General features: G+C 63.5%; 3 protein-coding genes across 3 annotated transcripts in view; 1 reads left to right on the top strand and 2 right to left on the bottom strand.

Annotated features, from left to right (window-relative positions):
* Nucleotides 1–4,049, bottom strand: part of Rasal1 (RAS protein activator like 1 (GAP1 like)) — a 27,037-nt gene extending 22,988 nt beyond the window's left edge. Inside the window, exons 1-3 of the mRNA XM_013014303.1 lie at nucleotides 3,941–4,049; nucleotides 1,703–1,832; nucleotides 1,424–1,546 (exon numbers count right to left, since the gene is read on the bottom strand). Coding sequence (XP_012869757.1) covers nucleotides 1,424–1,546; nucleotides 1,703–1,832; nucleotides 3,941–4,049 — 362 coding nt within the window. The remainder of the gene's footprint in view (nucleotides 1–1,423; nucleotides 1,547–1,702; nucleotides 1,833–3,940) is intronic.
* Nucleotides 4,050–4,133: 84 nt separating this feature from the next.
* On the top strand, nucleotides 4,134–7,491 carry Ccdc42b (coiled-coil domain containing 42B). The gene is given in 9 exon segments (XM_013014359.1): nucleotides 4,134–4,347; nucleotides 4,882–4,987; nucleotides 5,374–5,478; nucleotides 5,650–5,675; nucleotides 5,677–5,830; nucleotides 6,314–6,535; nucleotides 6,779–6,937; nucleotides 7,106–7,175; nucleotides 7,254–7,491. Coding segments are annotated over 9 exon segments (972 nt in total). The 5' UTR covers nucleotides 4,134–4,300; the 3' UTR covers nucleotides 7,337–7,491.
* A 243-nt stretch (nucleotides 7,492–7,734) lies between these two features.
* Ddx54 (DEAD (Asp-Glu-Ala-Asp) box polypeptide 54) lies at nucleotides 7,735–15,377 on the bottom strand. The gene is made up of 15 exons (XM_013014484.1): nucleotides 15,022–15,377; nucleotides 14,799–14,894; nucleotides 14,080–14,201; nucleotides 13,930–13,991; nucleotides 13,701–13,832; nucleotides 12,536–12,746; nucleotides 11,896–12,030; nucleotides 11,482–11,712; nucleotides 11,321–11,394; nucleotides 10,729–10,920; nucleotides 10,141–10,283; nucleotides 9,953–10,066; nucleotides 9,536–9,640; nucleotides 9,181–9,293; nucleotides 7,735–8,223 (listed from the first exon to the last, which is right to left on the bottom strand). Exons 1-15 carry the CDS (start codon nucleotides 15,060–15,062, stop codon nucleotides 7,997–7,999), a joined length of 1,998 nt encoding a protein of 665 aa, XP_012869938.1. The 5' UTR covers nucleotides 15,063–15,377; the 3' UTR covers nucleotides 7,735–7,996.
* Between the last annotated feature and the right edge of the window lie 37 nt (nucleotides 15,378–15,414).

Genomic DNA, 15,414 nt, shown 5'->3' with positions numbered 1-15,414 from the left:
CTCTGCCGGCACCCCAGCCACGCGCGCCGGAGCGCACGGTGCCGGAGACCCGGGAGAGCGGCCCAGCCTGGCAGCGGGGAGGGCGTGGCCACGACCGGGGGCGTGGCTTGCGGTGGGAGGGCGTGGCCTCCGTCGAGAGTGGGCGTGGTTGAGAGGGCGTGGCCTCGGGTTATCGCTAATTTGGCTGGGGGCGGCGATCACCTGTTTCCCTCCCTCTCTTTCTCGGGGTGTCGGCTCGGTGGAGGGAGGGGTCTCCCCCGAGTGTCCAGGGAACCCCGGGGAAGGCGCGGGAGGGGAAGGCGGGGAGATCAATCCTCCAGGAGTCTACTCCGTGCCAGGCACGGGTCTGAGAGCTTCTCTTTGTTCTGCTCCTGTCCTTCTGCGCGCCCTGCGCCGTGGCCCCCCAGCTCGCGGGTAAAGAAATGGAGGTGCCCAGGGCTTAGATAGCGCGGCCACAGTCTCACGGTTAGTAACTGGCTCGCCCTCCTGAGTTTTGATCCTGCTCTGCCCCTTTGGTAGCTGTGTGTTCTGGGGTAAATTGCCTCACCTCTCTGTGCTACGATTTGACTTCCTCCTCGGTGCAATGGGGATGATGTCCTATCTTATTCACAGGGTTCTGCGAGAATTAATCAAGATAATGCAGGAGACGAGTCACGGTCTCTCAGACACCCAGACTGTGTTTAATATCGATACCATAGCCGGTGCTTAATTCTACTGTCCTTTCCAGATGTGGCTTATCGGTCGCCTTTCCAGGTGTTTCTTCCACCTCGAGTCCAGACCTCTTTTTTCCTCTGCTCTCACAGGTCCAAGTTGGAACATTTTTCAAGTGTTAAATGTCCAGCAGGGCCTAGTCCAGGCTAGAAAGTGACCTTCCCCCCCCCCACGCTTATTTCTCCCTCTCGGTTTGTCAATCTGTTGAAGCTGCAGGTGCAGGTCTGTCTGACTCAGGCCAGCCCAGATGTCAGGGCTGGACACCGGTGGGTGCGCCCTGCAAGCTGAGGGTGGCAGTCACCACCCAGACTGGCAGGACCGGGAGTGGCCCAATGGCTTTCCTCCCCCTCCCTCCTCCTCCTCCCTCTCTGATTCCTCCCCGGCCAGGCTGGGAGGACTCAGAGCGCTGGAATTCTCTCCTTAGCCTCAGTAGCCGTATCTGGGAAATGGGTCCAGGAGAGCAGCCAGAAGCTCATCACCTCTCAAGGTACCAGGAGGGATCCAGGACCCGGGGCAGAAGAGCAGCGGCCCCAAAGGAGTAGTGAGACTCCCTTGGCTCTTTGCCCAGAGCACCCCGAAGTCAATGTACACCGGAAGGGGAAGTGAAAGTGGTCATGTGACCACAACTGCCAGACTGGGTCCCAGGTGACACTGTGCACACACACCTGGGTCTCTGTCTGAACATTTTTGCCCCTTGGGAGGCTGCAGAGACCTCAGGGCCCTCATCGGGGGCCACGGGCCCCCATGTTCCTCCTGGCGCAGACACTTCCTGTTGTTCTGAGGGTTCATGAGCAGCAGCAACTGGCAGGGGAGGGAGTCAGGGGTGCAGACCAAGCTGCCCGCCAGGAACGGGGGAGCGAGCCCATGGCCCCACAGATCCTCAGGAAAGGCAATCCGCAGGGCGGTAGAAAGCCAGCTGGCCTCCTTCCTGGCACCCAGCAGGCGCTTACTAGATGATCCCTGTGAAGGCAACCTGCAGCCTTTGCCTCACCAGCTCGGGCAGGTCAGCGCCCGTGGCGCCTGCCACTGCTGCTGTGAAAAGCCTCGGCTGTGGGAGGTGCTGGCCAGGGTGAAGAGCAGCAGCCCGGCATGAGTGGCTAGCACTTCTCTCTGGAGGATGTCTGTGAGTGGGGAAAAATGAATGTCAGCCATTTCACACACCTGGTAGACAGCAAGCGCTCAATACCTGTCCCGGCCACCGCGGGGAAGGCTGATTCCACCCCTGGGCCTGACACTGGGCCTCACTCAGCGGCTGCACTGGGGACCCAGCCGGGACAGAGTGGCAGGCCCAGCAGGGATGCAGGGCAGGTGCCTCACAGCCCCTCACTGCTCCACATTGGGGCACAGCAGGAATCCGGGGCTCTGGTTCCAGCTGAGGTTTCTGATAAAGATCCCCCGGCCAGGCTCTGCCAGCCCTCCTGGCCTTCCTGCCAGGGCACCGAGTGCTGGCTTCATCTGCCCTGATGGACACTCAAAGAGGAGCGTGCTCTGGTCCACCAGCACCTAGAGGACTTGAGCTGGACTCAAGGAGAGAACTCACCCCACGGAAACTGGCCAATCCCACCGTGTTTGGGACCATTTCCCAACCTCCCAAAAGGGCCAGAGCTCCCCAGCCCATGAGCCCCTAAACTATGCTCCTGAATTCAACACCCCCAAGGCTTTTCTCACATGCCCCATACCCACTCCACCCTGCCTCTCCCCACAGATTCCTTCCACTGAGAAAACCTTTCCATCCCTTCTCCCACCAAGTCCTCACCGAACCATGGCTTCCCCCAGGGCTGGGAAGTGAAGCTCAGGAAACCAGTGTGACCGGACATCATAGGGCCTTACATAACAAGAGAGTGCTCCAGCCAAACGCAGTGGCTCACACCCCAGGTCTCCACTACTCAGGCGGCTGAGATCTGAATCTCAGCAACTGGGAAGGCTGAGATCTGAGGATCATGATTCGAGGCCAGCCCCGGCAGGAAGGTCCATGAGACTCTCACCTCTACTTAACTATCAAAAAGCCAGAAGTGGAGTAGTGGCTCCGGTGGTAGAGCACAAGCTTTGCCCACAAAAGTTCAGGGGTAGCACTCAGGCCCTGCGTTCCAGCCCCAGAACGGGTACCACTAATAACAAAAAACAAAAACAAAAAACCCTCTCCTCTCAGGTTTCTAAAAGAACCTGTCTATCCTTCCTAGCCTGGCACCACCTCCAGGAAGTCTTCCCTGACCTGGAGAGGCAGGAAGGAGGCGGTGCCCTGGCCCCTCCCCAGGCCTGGAAGGCCAGGATCTGTGACCTTGGTCTCCGTTCCCGGGTGGGTGTGTGTTTCCCCGTGGTTTACACGCTTGTCTGCTCTCTTAAATGTCAGGGACAATGTCTGATTCATGCCAGGCCTCCTCATCCTTGGAGCAGGGCACTGAAGCTGGGCTTGCTGGGTTAGGTGCTCCAGGACCTCCTGCCCCCCCCAAAACAGGGGCCAAACCTGCCCCCCTGGACCCCCTCGTTTGCTCCTACGAGGCCCTGGCTGGGCTTGCTGATCGGAGGGCAGGGAGAGCCCTCTCTTTGTCTCGGACACAAAGCTCCGTTGTCATGGCTCATGAGATTTCAGGCACAGAGCCATGGGGCAGTGGGCAGGGCTGCCCCCCCTCACTTTGGAATGGAGAAGTAGGAAGAGGGAGGCCGTGAAGCCGGCCTGGGGGGCCTGGGGTGGGGCTATGTCCTAATCCCTGGGGCAAGAGGCCCAGGGTTGGGCTGGGTGAGAGTTGGCATCTTGTGGTCAGCAGCCCCTCCCACTCTCCCACCCCCACCCCGGGGTGACCAGCACAGATGCTGGAAGCTCAGAGGGCAGGGCAGGGCATCCCCCACAGGAGCAGCACCCCACTCAACAGAGGGGAATGCAGAGCGAAAGGTACTTTTTTTCCTGAGGTCCCCAGTAACTTAAGGACAGGGAGCTCTTCAGCCTTTCACCTCTCCCCCCCCCCCCAGCCCCGGGTCCCTGGTTTATCACCTGTAGCCCTCCTTGGCCTGTGGCAGCCCTGGCTTAGCCCTTCATGCCTGAGCTCCATACTGCAACGAATAGGCCTTTGTTCTCCTCTAGGAGGGAGCCAGAACCCCCTTCCTCAGGGCCTTTGCACATGCCCGTCCACCCACCCACTCTTCTCTCCTCCATTCAGTCCTCCTCTGGGTCGGAGCTCACACCTCTGGGCCTGGTGCCCGCTCAGCCCCCTCCAGCCTCTGGTCCGCACACCTGCCACCATCCCATCCACGGCACCTGGAGGGCCGGTAGAACAGACTGAGCGACTCAGCGCGCGGTCCATCCAACTGGGCACCCTGTGCTTGCTGGGCAGGCGCTCCATCACCGAGCCACACCTCCAGCTCGGCTCCCAGCCCCGCCCCTCCCCTGTGTGTCCACTCTCCCGCCTGGGTTTTCGCCAGGCGGTGTTGTGCCCCTGGTTGCCCAGGCAACCGGGGCAAGCTGCACTGGTTTCTGGGAGTCCCCGCAAGCTGCACGCTGCTGCCGTCCCCCCTGCGACTCCTCGCACCCCCAGGGGGAGCCGAGCCCCTCCAGATCCCCCCAAGCCACCGCGAGGCGGGCAGGGCCGGGACGATGGTCCTGTCCCGGAACTCCCCTATGGCCTTGCAAGAAGGTCCTGGGTGAGCTGGGGCAACTGGAGAGGTGGGAGGGAGGGCAGAGGTCTGGGAAGGCCCCCATCCCTCCCAGTCCCTGGGACCCTGATCTTTGGAGGCACTTCATGATGGGGGAAGGAAAGAAGACAAGCCAGGTCAGAGCAGGCCAACAGCTTCTGTTCACCCTTCCCTCCACCCCCCAGGAAAGTTCTAGGCCTTCAACCCAAGTTGCATTGGGTGGGGGAGGGGTGAGCACTGCTTTGAGCAGGTCTGGCAGAGTTGGGCTGGTCTTGACCAAGGAGACATCTGTCTCCCCGTGGACCCCAGCTGGACAGCCCGCCCCCTCCCCCCGAGATAGACCTCCTCCAGCGATGGTTGTGTGGGGCCTACATACACCTAGGGGTGTCAGAGGTACACCATGGCCTCCGGCTTTTTGGTTGACATGAGGTCTCTCGGACTGCTGTGGCCTGTCTGGCCTCAGATCTCAGTCTTCCTGATCGCCACCTCCTTGGTAGCTGGGGTGAGCCGCTGCACCCCCTGACTCTTGTCTTCCACCTCCAGGTCGCCACCAGAGCAAACCGTGACCCGCTTCCCGCGGTGGCAGAGCCCCCTGGAGAAGAGGCAGGAGCTGGCGGAGGCCGACCAGAGTCTGAGGGCCCAGAAGGAGGTACCTCCGTCCCCAGGCAGAGGCGGGGAGACGCACAGGGCCAACAAGTCACAAGGCCCAGAAGTGTTTCCCACGGAGGCACCCCGGAGGAGCACTGTGTGCTGCGCACTGCATTCGTCCCTGCCTGGGAGAAACCCAAAAGCTAGAGAGGAAGACAGAGGGGCCCGGGTCACTGCCATGGGGGGGGGCACAGGCAGGGGCAGCCCCGCCTCCACGTGGGGGTCCAGGAGGACTTCTTGGAGGAGGTGAGGTCTTAGGCCAAGACAGAGGCACTGGGACAGTGCGCAGGGAGAGGGGCGGGCTGAGGCTGCAGGGGGCGGGAGGAGGGGGGCGGGCTGGGGCTGGAGAGGCCCCCTCCTCTCCCCCTCACCCCACTCCCCCCCCAGGAGCTCCGCGCGGCCACGGCGGCCCTGACGCAGCGCTGGGAGCAGCTGGGGCAGAAGGAGCAGGCCCTGAAGGGCTCCTTCGTGCGCTTCGACAAGTTCTTGCAGGTGGGTGGCGATGGCGGGGAGGGGTCCCGGAGGACAAGTCCCCACCCAGCGGGGCGGGAACGTGGGCCTTCATCTCAGATTCTGAGATCGGGTGGAGGCGACAGCTCCCCCCTCGCCCGGCCTCCTCCCCCGGGACCCCCCACCCCCGCTTCCTCGTTCCGCTGTCCCCAGGACTCAGAGGCCCGGCGCGGCCGCGCGGCGAATCCGGACCGGCCGCCTGGAGGCGGAGGCACTGCGCCTGCGCGCCCAGCTGGAGGCGCTGCGGCGGGAGCGCGCGCGGCTGCAGAGGCGGCTGCGGCGCCTGGAGCCCTGCGCGCGCCTGCTGGAGCGAGCGCTGGAGCAGCTGCCCGAGGTGAGCCAGTGTGCGCGTGCGCAGGAGCGGGAGCCGCGTGGCGGGCGCGCGCGCGGGCGTGTGTGCGCGCGCGCTCGTGCACCCCGACAATCGGCTTGAATTAAATGAACCACCGCGCATCGGTGGGGATCGCAGGCAGTCGTCCGGGCGCCGGTGGCTCACGCCCGTCATCCCAGCGGCTCAGGAGGCTGAGCGCTGAGGGTCGCAGTTCGAAGCCAGCCCGGGCAGGAAAGTCCGTGGAACTCTTATCTCCCGTGAACCAGCAAAAAAAGCCGGGAGTGGCGCGGCGCTGTGGCTCAAGGAGCAGAGCGCAAAAGCTCCGGTCCAGGGTTCGAGCCCCAGGACCGCACACTCGTGAAAAAGACCCGCCAGGGCCGGGGCGCGGGGCCGCGGGTCGGGCGGGTGCCGGCGGGGAGGAGACTGGGGCCGCGGCGCCCGAGGCCCGGCCGAGCCCGCGTTGGGGGTCCCGCGGCGGCGCCCCAGTTCCAGGACGTGCCCGCGCTGGTGGCGCGCGTCGAGGGGCTGGCGGACGCGCGGGCGGCGCTGCTGCTCGCGGAGGCGGAGCGGCGCGCGGAGCTGGAGGCGGCGCGGGCGGCGCTGCGGCGGCTGCGGGAGGAGGCGCCCGAGCTGCGGCTGCGGCAGAGCCAGCGGCGGGCGCAGCTGGAGGAGCAGCTGGAGGCGGCACGGGGGCGCCGGCGGCAGTGGGTGCGCGGGGCGGGGCCTCACCCAGGGGCGTGGTCTCCCGGGACAGGGCGTGGTCTCCCCGTGGCGGGGCGTGGTCTCCCCATGGCGGGGCGGGGTCTCCCGGGACGAGGCGTGGTCTCTCCGTGGCGGGGCCTCACCCAGGGGCGTGGTCTCCCGGGACGGGGCGTGGTCTCCCCGGGGCGGGGCGGGGCCTCCTCCCAGGGCTGGCCAGGCGGGTCACCTGGCCCGGCCCCCGCCCCGTAGGAAGCCGAGTGGGCGCAGATCCAGAGCAAGGCGGCCGAGAAGACGCTGCTGCTGGGGCGCCTGCGCATGTCGGCACTCAGCCTGTACCAGGCGGTGTGCCTGCACCGGGGGCAGCGGCCCGCGCTGGACCTCGAGGACACGGAGGGGCAGCTGGAGCAGGTGAGGCCCCACGGCCGCCTCAGCCTCCCCAGAGAGGGCGGGCAGACCCAGTCGGTGCCCCTCTGACCAGGGAGGGGGAGGGGAGGGCCCCATCTCCCGAGGAGGAGGAGGCGGAGGGTGGGAGCTGGCCGCTGAGGGGTGAGCCGGGCTGCCGCCTCCGGCCCCCAGGTGAAGCTGTTCATCCTGGATCTCTCCGCCATGCTGGCCAGCCTCCCTGAGGCCCAGCCCCCAGCCCCAGGTGAGCACCGGAGGGGAGATCGAGGGCCAGCACCCTGCCGCGGGAGGGCCCAGGCCCTGTCCAGCTGTTTTCTCACAGGAAAGGGGGTGGCCGCGACCACACGTGCTGTAGGATTCATGGAAGCCACACAGCGAACACTCAATAAACGCAGGCCTTGGTGATGGGGGACAAGGCTGTGTCTGCACCCCACCCGCCCTGTGGCCTGAGCAGAAGCACCGGCAAGGGGCCACCCTGGGCCCGTGGCTGGGGAGGGACCTCACAGCCCCAAACAAGTACCAGGGAGCCTGGAGCAGTGCGGAGGCTGGAGAGCTCTAGGTGTGGAGGCCAGGGTGGACGTCGTGGGGGGAGTGGCTGTGCCCTCTGACCTCGGCCCCACACACCACCTCTATCAGTATGCTCCCAGTGTCCCGAGCCTGCTGGGGTGCATGGTCCCCTCCAGGTCCATCTGCTGAGACACCTGCAGAACCCCCTCCTCCAGATGGGTGAGGGGGGCCGTGTCGGGCTGCTCACTTGCTCAGTCTGATGTTTCCCTGTCCCCTTGTTCTAAGAAGACTGCAAATCCTGGCCTGCCAGAGGCACTCAATAAAGCTTTATTCCATTAAAACCCCTTAGGGTGCAGACCCATGTGGCCACGAGCCTTAAGTCTAGAACATACTCAGGTCTTGACCCGCTGCTTTGCTGGAGAACTCTGTACACCTCAAGACCTGCCCAACGTGTCCACCCTGGTTGAGGCAGCTGCTGTGTTCTGGGCCAGGCACCACTGGTTTTCTTGGCTGCCTACTTCTGCAGCCATCATGAGAAACTCCTGGATTGCCAGTCCCTCACATCCTCTTCCTCATCTTGCCCTTCTTGGACGGGGCGCCCCGGCCGAAGGCTCCCTGCCGCAGCTCCTGGGCCCGGCGGCGGTTGCGGGCGGAGAGCTGCTTGAGGCCCCCGCGCTGCAGGAAGCGCATCTTCTGGGCCCGGCGCCGCTGCTTCAGAATCTGCTGCTTGGTCCTGAGCTCGGAGCGCACGCGGCTGCCAGGGCCGCCGGGGGGCTGAGATGCACCTGTCAGGATGGAGAATGGGGCTCAGACTTTGGGGTAACTCCTGTCTCCTCCAGAAGCCCCCATGCCCCCTCCTAAGTGAGCCAGGAAAGAATTAGTGTGAGTGAAGGGGAGAAGATGTGGTAGAACAGGTGCAGCTCTGGATCACTCACAACCTGAGGACCCAGCCAGCCCCCAGCACCTCGGGGGTGTGCAGCAAGCCACCCACGACATGGAGAGGTCCCCACTGGGGGAGTAGGGGAAGCCCAGTGACCCAGCCTCCCCCACCTCGAGTGAGCCCTTGGCCTTTCCTCTCATCACATGCAAGGCCATGAGCCAATGGCCTTGGTCCCTCACTGGGGGGGGGGGGGGAAGCTCCACATAGCCTGCTTCATTCCCACCTTGGCCTGCTGAGAGGCTGGGCCTGGGTGACATGCCATCACCTGTGGTCGCCTGGGCCAAGCCTAGGTGACACCTGCCAGCCCACAATGCCAGGGAAAAATCCTCCCCAACTTCCTCCTTCAACCAACTAACTTGGCTGCTGGCTTTTGTAGCCAGGTTCCCTGCCTGCCACGTGGCTGGGCCCCTCCCCCACCCCTGGGGACGGGGCCACACACAGTGCGCACGTAGGTGCAGTGCAGTGCGGCAGGTGGAAAAGCCAGACCCTAACCTTGAGGCCCCACCTCTAGGTGTGGGGACTTAATGCAGCGAATGTGTTCAACCCCAAGTCACCAGTTCCCCCACGGTGTCACCTGGGCCTGGGGGCCACTCCACCAGTGCCTGTGGGGCAGGACAAGCCCACGGGGGGTCGGGGGGGGGCAGCGGCTGTGTGTGTCACTTTACCTTAAGGTTCTAAGCAGACAGGGTGTGTGGGGGAGGGCTCAGGCCCTGACACTCACTTTCCACCCACCTCTGGGGCTATCTGCAGCCCCTGTACCTCAGTTTCTCCTCATCTACCTGCACTCCACATTGGGGCTCACCTTGGCTACGCCCTCTCCTCCCACCTCTTCGTGCTGGGCCTCGCTGGTCAGAGGCCCCCTCTTCCTCCGAGTCCCGGTCATCAATTTTCTGTTTCTGTTTCCACTTCTGGTAGCTGGGGGGCCAGGCTAAGGAAGTTCCAGGGACACCCCTACCCAAGTTCCTCGGGGATACAGACCCACCTATAGGAGCTGAGAAAGATGCTGGACACCACCCACCAGCTCCCCTAGAGGAAGATGCTTGATCCCGCCCACCAGCCCCTCCTCTACACACAGCCCCAACCTATAAGAGCTGCAGCTGAGTCCACCTGACCCTGCCTACCACCCCTCCTCTCCCTGGCCCTGCACCCAAGGATACAGGTCCCGCTTGTAGGAGCTGCTGATGAACCGGCCACTCTCTGTCTTGATCTTCTTCTTATCCTCCTGTCCCGACTGCCCCACGAACCGCTTCTTCTTCCGGTCCCTGCAGGAGAGGGAGTGGGCTGAGGACACGCTTCCCTCTGGAGGCGGTTTCTTTGCCTGGCTCTTGTATGGGGCTGGGGAAGACTCAGGCCTGTTCCCTTTCCCTCCCGCCTCCCTCTGGTAGCCCAGGTCTCCAGTGGGAGTTAGGGGCAGGGGCTGGTCCTCCTGGCCAGGCTACTCTGAGCAACGCTGGTCACAGGCCCATCTGGAGAGACCAGTGAGCAAACAGGACGTGCCTGGGAGTGCGCAGGGCCTCTGGCCCTAGGGAAAGCGGGCCTTACTTGCTCACTTGCACGCTCGCTAGCACACTCACCACTTGAGCTGCTGCCGGCCTCTGCTCAGGTTCTGTGCCTCATCCCCCATGAGGTCCAGGACAGCGCCGGCCACCTGCTGCTCAAACGCGCCCCCAGCCCCTCCGACGCTCAGGCTGGAGGGCGGGGAGAGAAGGGTTAATGGGGGCTCAGCAATCCCGCTTGCCCCGTGGGGGCCCCAGCCACTCACCCCCGCTCGCTGTCGAAGTCTCTGGGTCGGTAGGGGACATAGAACTCCTGGTCCTGCTGCCTCATCTCCTCCCTCCGCCTCTTGGCTGCTCTGCTGGGGCCTGGAGCCTGCCGCTTCTTGCCCACGACCTCTGAGAAGATGGCCTGCAAATGGGGGGCCGGGGTCATGCCTGCAGCTGGGGCGTCTGCCCGCTGGCCCAGGCAGAGCCGATGGGGGGAGGAGGGGCTTCCAGGAATTTCTGAAGCCTGGGTTTCTGTGCATTAGCTGGGCACCTGCGCGGCCCTGCCGGAGGGACAGCATGAGACCCGAGCTCCATTAGAAGCACTGCCCCCTATCCGGGACATTTCAGAGGTGAATTCTGAGCGCAGGTGTATGGTGCTGGCGCTGTGCTCGGGCTGAACCTGGCCCCTGGGCATCCAGCGGGGCGGTGGACGCACGCCACGCCCCTAAATGCACACCGAGGCTGATGCTCGGCTTCCACACACAGCGGCTGGGAGATGGGAATTACTGGCCAGAGCCCTGCATGCGCCTGCCGGGCTTCCCCCACCCCCCGGGAGATGGGGCCTCGGCGGCGGTGGGCGGCAGCACCTCCACACTCTCTCCCGCATCCTCCTCTTCCTTCTCGGGCTGCTCCTCCTTTGGGGCTGGGCCAGCTGGACCTTCCCGCCGTTCCTGCCGGCCCTGCTGGAAGTTGGCGATGGCTTTGCAGTCCTTCTGCCGCTTGGCGCGCATCACCTGACAACTCAGGTCCCGGCTGGAGGCGTTGATCTCAAAGATGGTCTGAGTGGAGGAGACCCAATTCTGTTAGCCAACCCCACTGCCCACCTGCCCGCTTCCTTCTGGCCCCCAATCCCGTTAGCCAACCCCACTGCCTGTCTGCCTGCCCCCCCGCCCCGTCCCCCTACCAACCGACTGCACCCTCCTGGGCATCCCTCCCCATCTTGTCTGCTGTGGGTTTCCTGCATTTCACCATTACAGGATGCAGACAGCCCACAGCCCCTGGGGGTCTCCGCCTACCGCCGGGACCTGCTGTGCACTTCAGGGACAGACTCTCCAGGACAAAGTGGTCTCTGGAGACACCCAGAGAGAGCTGACTGGCTGTGAGCTCAGAGGGAAGGCCCCCCTCCCCCGCAGGGTCACTCTGGACTCCGGAACTGCAGGCGTGCAGCACGGCACTCACCGTCCGGGCACGGTACTTCTTAATGCTGTCCACGAGCCTCAGCCGCTCCAGCTCCCCATCCTCGAAGCGCGAGCCTGGAGGGGGGAGGGGGGACGGGTTGGGCTGGGATGTCGGGGCCCGCCTGCCTCCCCAGCAGCACTCGCACTCTGCGTCAGACTCACTGAAGAGGGGGTGCAGGCCCAGCCCTGCCAGGTCCAGTTCCTTGGCCCTCTTGATGGACTCGGGCGAGGGCGCGGGCCGCGAGCGCAGATACTGCTGCTGCGCGTTCTCCGCCACGCGGCCCAGGCCCCGCAGCTCCAGCGACGCCTCCAACGCGCTCCGCAGGCCGCCGTCCTCGTCATCCACCACGCTCTGCGGTACCCGGCCCAGCACACCGTCCAGGCTGACAGCACCTGCCCGCCACGGGCCACAGTGAGGGACCTTCTGTGGCCTGTGGTCCTGTCTCTGTTTCCCCCGCGCTCCCCCCCACCTCGAGTCCCAGGATCACAGCTTTGAAATCATTTCGGAAGAAATGGGATCTTACAGAGCACCAGTGGCTGCGCTCTCCTCGCCCCGGCCCCGCCTGGCTTGCTCACCCGAGGCCTCCTCTTGTGGCCGTGCGAGGTTGAGGGCGCGGCCCAGGAACAGGTGCAGGTCCAGAAGATAGGGGACCTCATCGGGGGCCACCAGGGAGTAGGCCGTACCGCTTCGGCCAGCCCGGGCCACACGGCCTGTGGGAGGAGATGGTTCCACGTCAGCGAGAGAAAGCAAGCGCAGGCTGGAGGTGCAGCTCAGCAGCTGGGTGCCTGCCTGGCCCACCCAAGCCTTGGGTTCAATTCTCAGCACCACCAAAACGAACAAGGACCCCCAACTCCTACAGGACTGGCCCATGCCAACTGCAGGATGAGTATGCCAGGCCAAGCCTGGGCCCGCTCTGCGCTGCTGTCCCCACTTGGGGACAGTCCACCATGGCCACTGGGCCACTAGGAGCCAACATGGCTCTGGGAGGTAAGCCGTGGCTCAGTGGCAGGGCGCCTGCCTCCTACACACCAGGCCCTGGTGCTGAGAGAACGAAGTGCTGGCTAGATGGCACTGTCACCACGTCCCATAGTAAGGCAGACAGAAGAGGCACAGGTCTGGGGAATGAGAGAGGGAGAGGCCCTCCTGAGTGTCCTGTCCTCCCTGGACCCTTCCTTGGGCCTCAGTTTCCGTGTGCGTGCGTAGCCAGGGCCTTACCCACGCGGTGCAGGAAGAGCTTGCTCTTGGCGGGAAAGCTGTAGTTGATGACGTTGTCTAGAAGTGGGATGTCCAGGCCGCGGGCGGCCAGGTCGGTCACGATGAGAGCCGAACACTTGCCATGCGTGAACTTGGCGAGGTTGATCTTGCGGGCCGTCTGGTCCAGGGCGCTGTAGATGTGGGTGCAGCTCACCCGCTGGGCCGTCAGCAGCTGTGTGGAACCAAAGGCAGGGGGGAGCTGAGAGGCGGCAGCTGGGGGCCTGGCACCCTTGGCTGGATTCCCAGCTCCGCAGGGCTCTCTGAGCACCAAAGGAGCCGACGTGGGCAGAGGGCTTGGGCCCTCAGAGAAGTGGCGAATACCAGCCCGTCCTGAGGCTGTCACTAGCCATCTGTGATCTTGGGGAAGTTACCAAACTTGCCCATGCCTAATTCCTCCTTGGCGTCAAGGGGAGACGCTTCGCCCAACTGCATCTGGGTGCCAGGGGCCACAGGAGTTAATGCACCCACGAGAGCATTGAGGAAATGTTAACTGCTCTCTGTACCTGATGGTTTCCACGCTCCTGCTGCTGCCTGGGGACAGAGGCCTCGCTACACATGAACAAAAGGAAGCCAAGGAAACTATGGGGCCCGCATGTGCGCAGAGGGCCATGAAGCAGAGGCTTACACGGCACGCAGCCATGATAAAGAGCGCTCTAGACAGCTCACTGCGGGCAGATAAAACCTCCTTTACTGCCCAATTCTGGGGCTGGAACTCAGGGCCTAGATACCGCCCCTCAGCTTCTTTCCTCAAGGTTGTCAGTCCACCGCTTCAACCACAGCTTTACTTCCAGGTTATTCGGTGGTTAGATATTAAGAGTCTCACAGACTTTGCTGCCTGGTTGGCTTCAAATCGTGATCCTCAGGTCGTAGTCTCCTGAGTAGCTAGGAATATAGGCACGAGCCACAGGTATCCAGCTACACCTCAGTTTTTAACTGTCTTGTGATGTCAGGGTGCCTTTTCCAATTTTCCCGGTAAAAAGCCTCACTGCTCTCTGTGCTGGTGCTGCCCCCTGCTGGCCTCCCCTGGAAGTGCATGCAAGCGCCAGATGGCAGCACCAAAGCTAGGCAGGGCCTCCCCTACACAGTCCAGGCCTCCTTGCCCCCTGCGCCCCGCCCCCCTGCTCACCTCAGTGAGGTACTCAGCATGGTGCTTCGTGGCCACAAACACCACTGTCTGGTCTTGGGGCCGCACCACGTTGCGGAGCAGATAGAGTAGCACGGCGGCTTTGGTGTCCTCGCGTACCAGGAAGAAGGAGGTCTGGAGGGGAACAGAGAGGCCAGCCAGGAGGTGGGCTCGAGGGGTCCGGGCTGTGAACCTGGCCTCCCCCTGGGAAGGGCGCTGGGTCCTGACTCACCTTCAGCTGCTCGTTGAGCTTGGCATCCACGTCCAGGCGGATGAGCACGGGCTCCGTGAGGCCTGTGGTGGGTGGCAGAGGCCGCAGAGGAGTTATGGAGGGACAGGACCCCGCCCCACCCCAACTCCAGCGCCACCCCAGCTTGCTCACCGGCCCGGGCAAACTCCACCAGCATCTTGGGCAATGTGGCGGAGAAGAGCACCGTCTGGTGGCCCCCAGGGAGGCGGCTGATGATCTCCTGAAGCTGCTCGGCAAAGCCCATCTCAAAGAGCCTGGGAAGGGGTGGAGTGCGGAGGGCAGGAGGGTCAGGACAGGTTCGCAGTGCCCTGGGCCTCACAATCTCTGCCACGTGTACAGCCTGGCACCGTTATCACAGCCAAGCTGCACACAGCCCCAGCAGGTCCCGGCAGCCATGACCTGGTGTCCTGTCCATCCCTTCCAAATTCCCTAACTACACCAGTGCAGCCAAGGTCTGTGCAGGCAGGCGGGGTCCTTGCTGTACCCCTGGGGGCTCCTATGTTCTCTCCACCTTGTGCATGAGGCAGCCAGGCCCCCAGAGCCCAATGAGTTCATGGAAAAGGGGCGGGGCCAGCCCTGGATCCTACCTTGCCTGGATCTGGAGCCCATGCTCCCCCAAGTTTGTGTTTAGTGTCTTTGAAACCATGGGCTAATTGTTTTTATTATTCTTCAGTCCTTATTAAACAACACGAAACCCCGTGGTACCCCACGATCAGCTCCCACCCCAGCTGTGGCCCACAGCCCACATCTGGAGATCGGGTTCAGCCACCAGAGTGCCTCTGGGCAAAACCCTCTTCTGCTGTCCAGACCCAGTGTCAACTCTGACAGGGCTCAGGAGACCCAGGCCTCACCTGTCGGCTTCATCAAAAACCACATACTCCACGCTCTGTAACTTCAGGTTCATCTCAACGGCCACGTGTACCAACCGGCCCGGTGTAGCAATGATTCTGGAAGGGAGTACGTAGGCTAGGTCAACCCTGGGCTGGGGCCACTGGGCATGTGGGAGAGGCCAGGTCACCCTTGGGCTGGGGGTCACTCGGTATGTGGGAAGGGAGCCCAAATGCATAAACTCACATGTCAGGATTTTCGTGCAGGGCGGCAAACTGATCTTCCATTCTGGGGAGGAGAAGGGGAGTCACCTTGACAGCACAGCAGGTGTCCCCTTCATATAACCAAATGTCCCTGTGTGTGCCCACATACCAAGTCCAAGAGCAGAACCCAGGCTTGGCTGAGACACTGCCCTGACCAGAGATGAACTACCTGGCTCCCTTGGTTGCAAGCAACAAAGCTGCTTTTTCCCACAGTGCCACCTAGCAGTTGACCCTGGAATTGCCACACACAGGTTCCCTGATTCCTACCAGCCTAAAACCTTTTGGGAGTATCCACAATCTTATGGGATGCCTGTGGGAGCCAGGATCCAGTGCCAGGCCAGGCTGGGTTGTCTCCACACTCCTGACCCCCCCCCCC

The sequence above is a fragment of the Dipodomys ordii genome, unplaced genomic scaffold (genome assembly GCF_000151885.1).
Source record: "Dipodomys ordii isolate 6190 unplaced genomic scaffold, Dord_2.0 Scaffold23, whole genome shotgun sequence".
Lineage (NCBI taxonomy): Eukaryota > Metazoa > Chordata > Mammalia > Rodentia > Heteromyidae > Dipodomys > Dipodomys ordii.
This window is presented reverse-complemented; position numbering and strand designations above follow the sequence as displayed.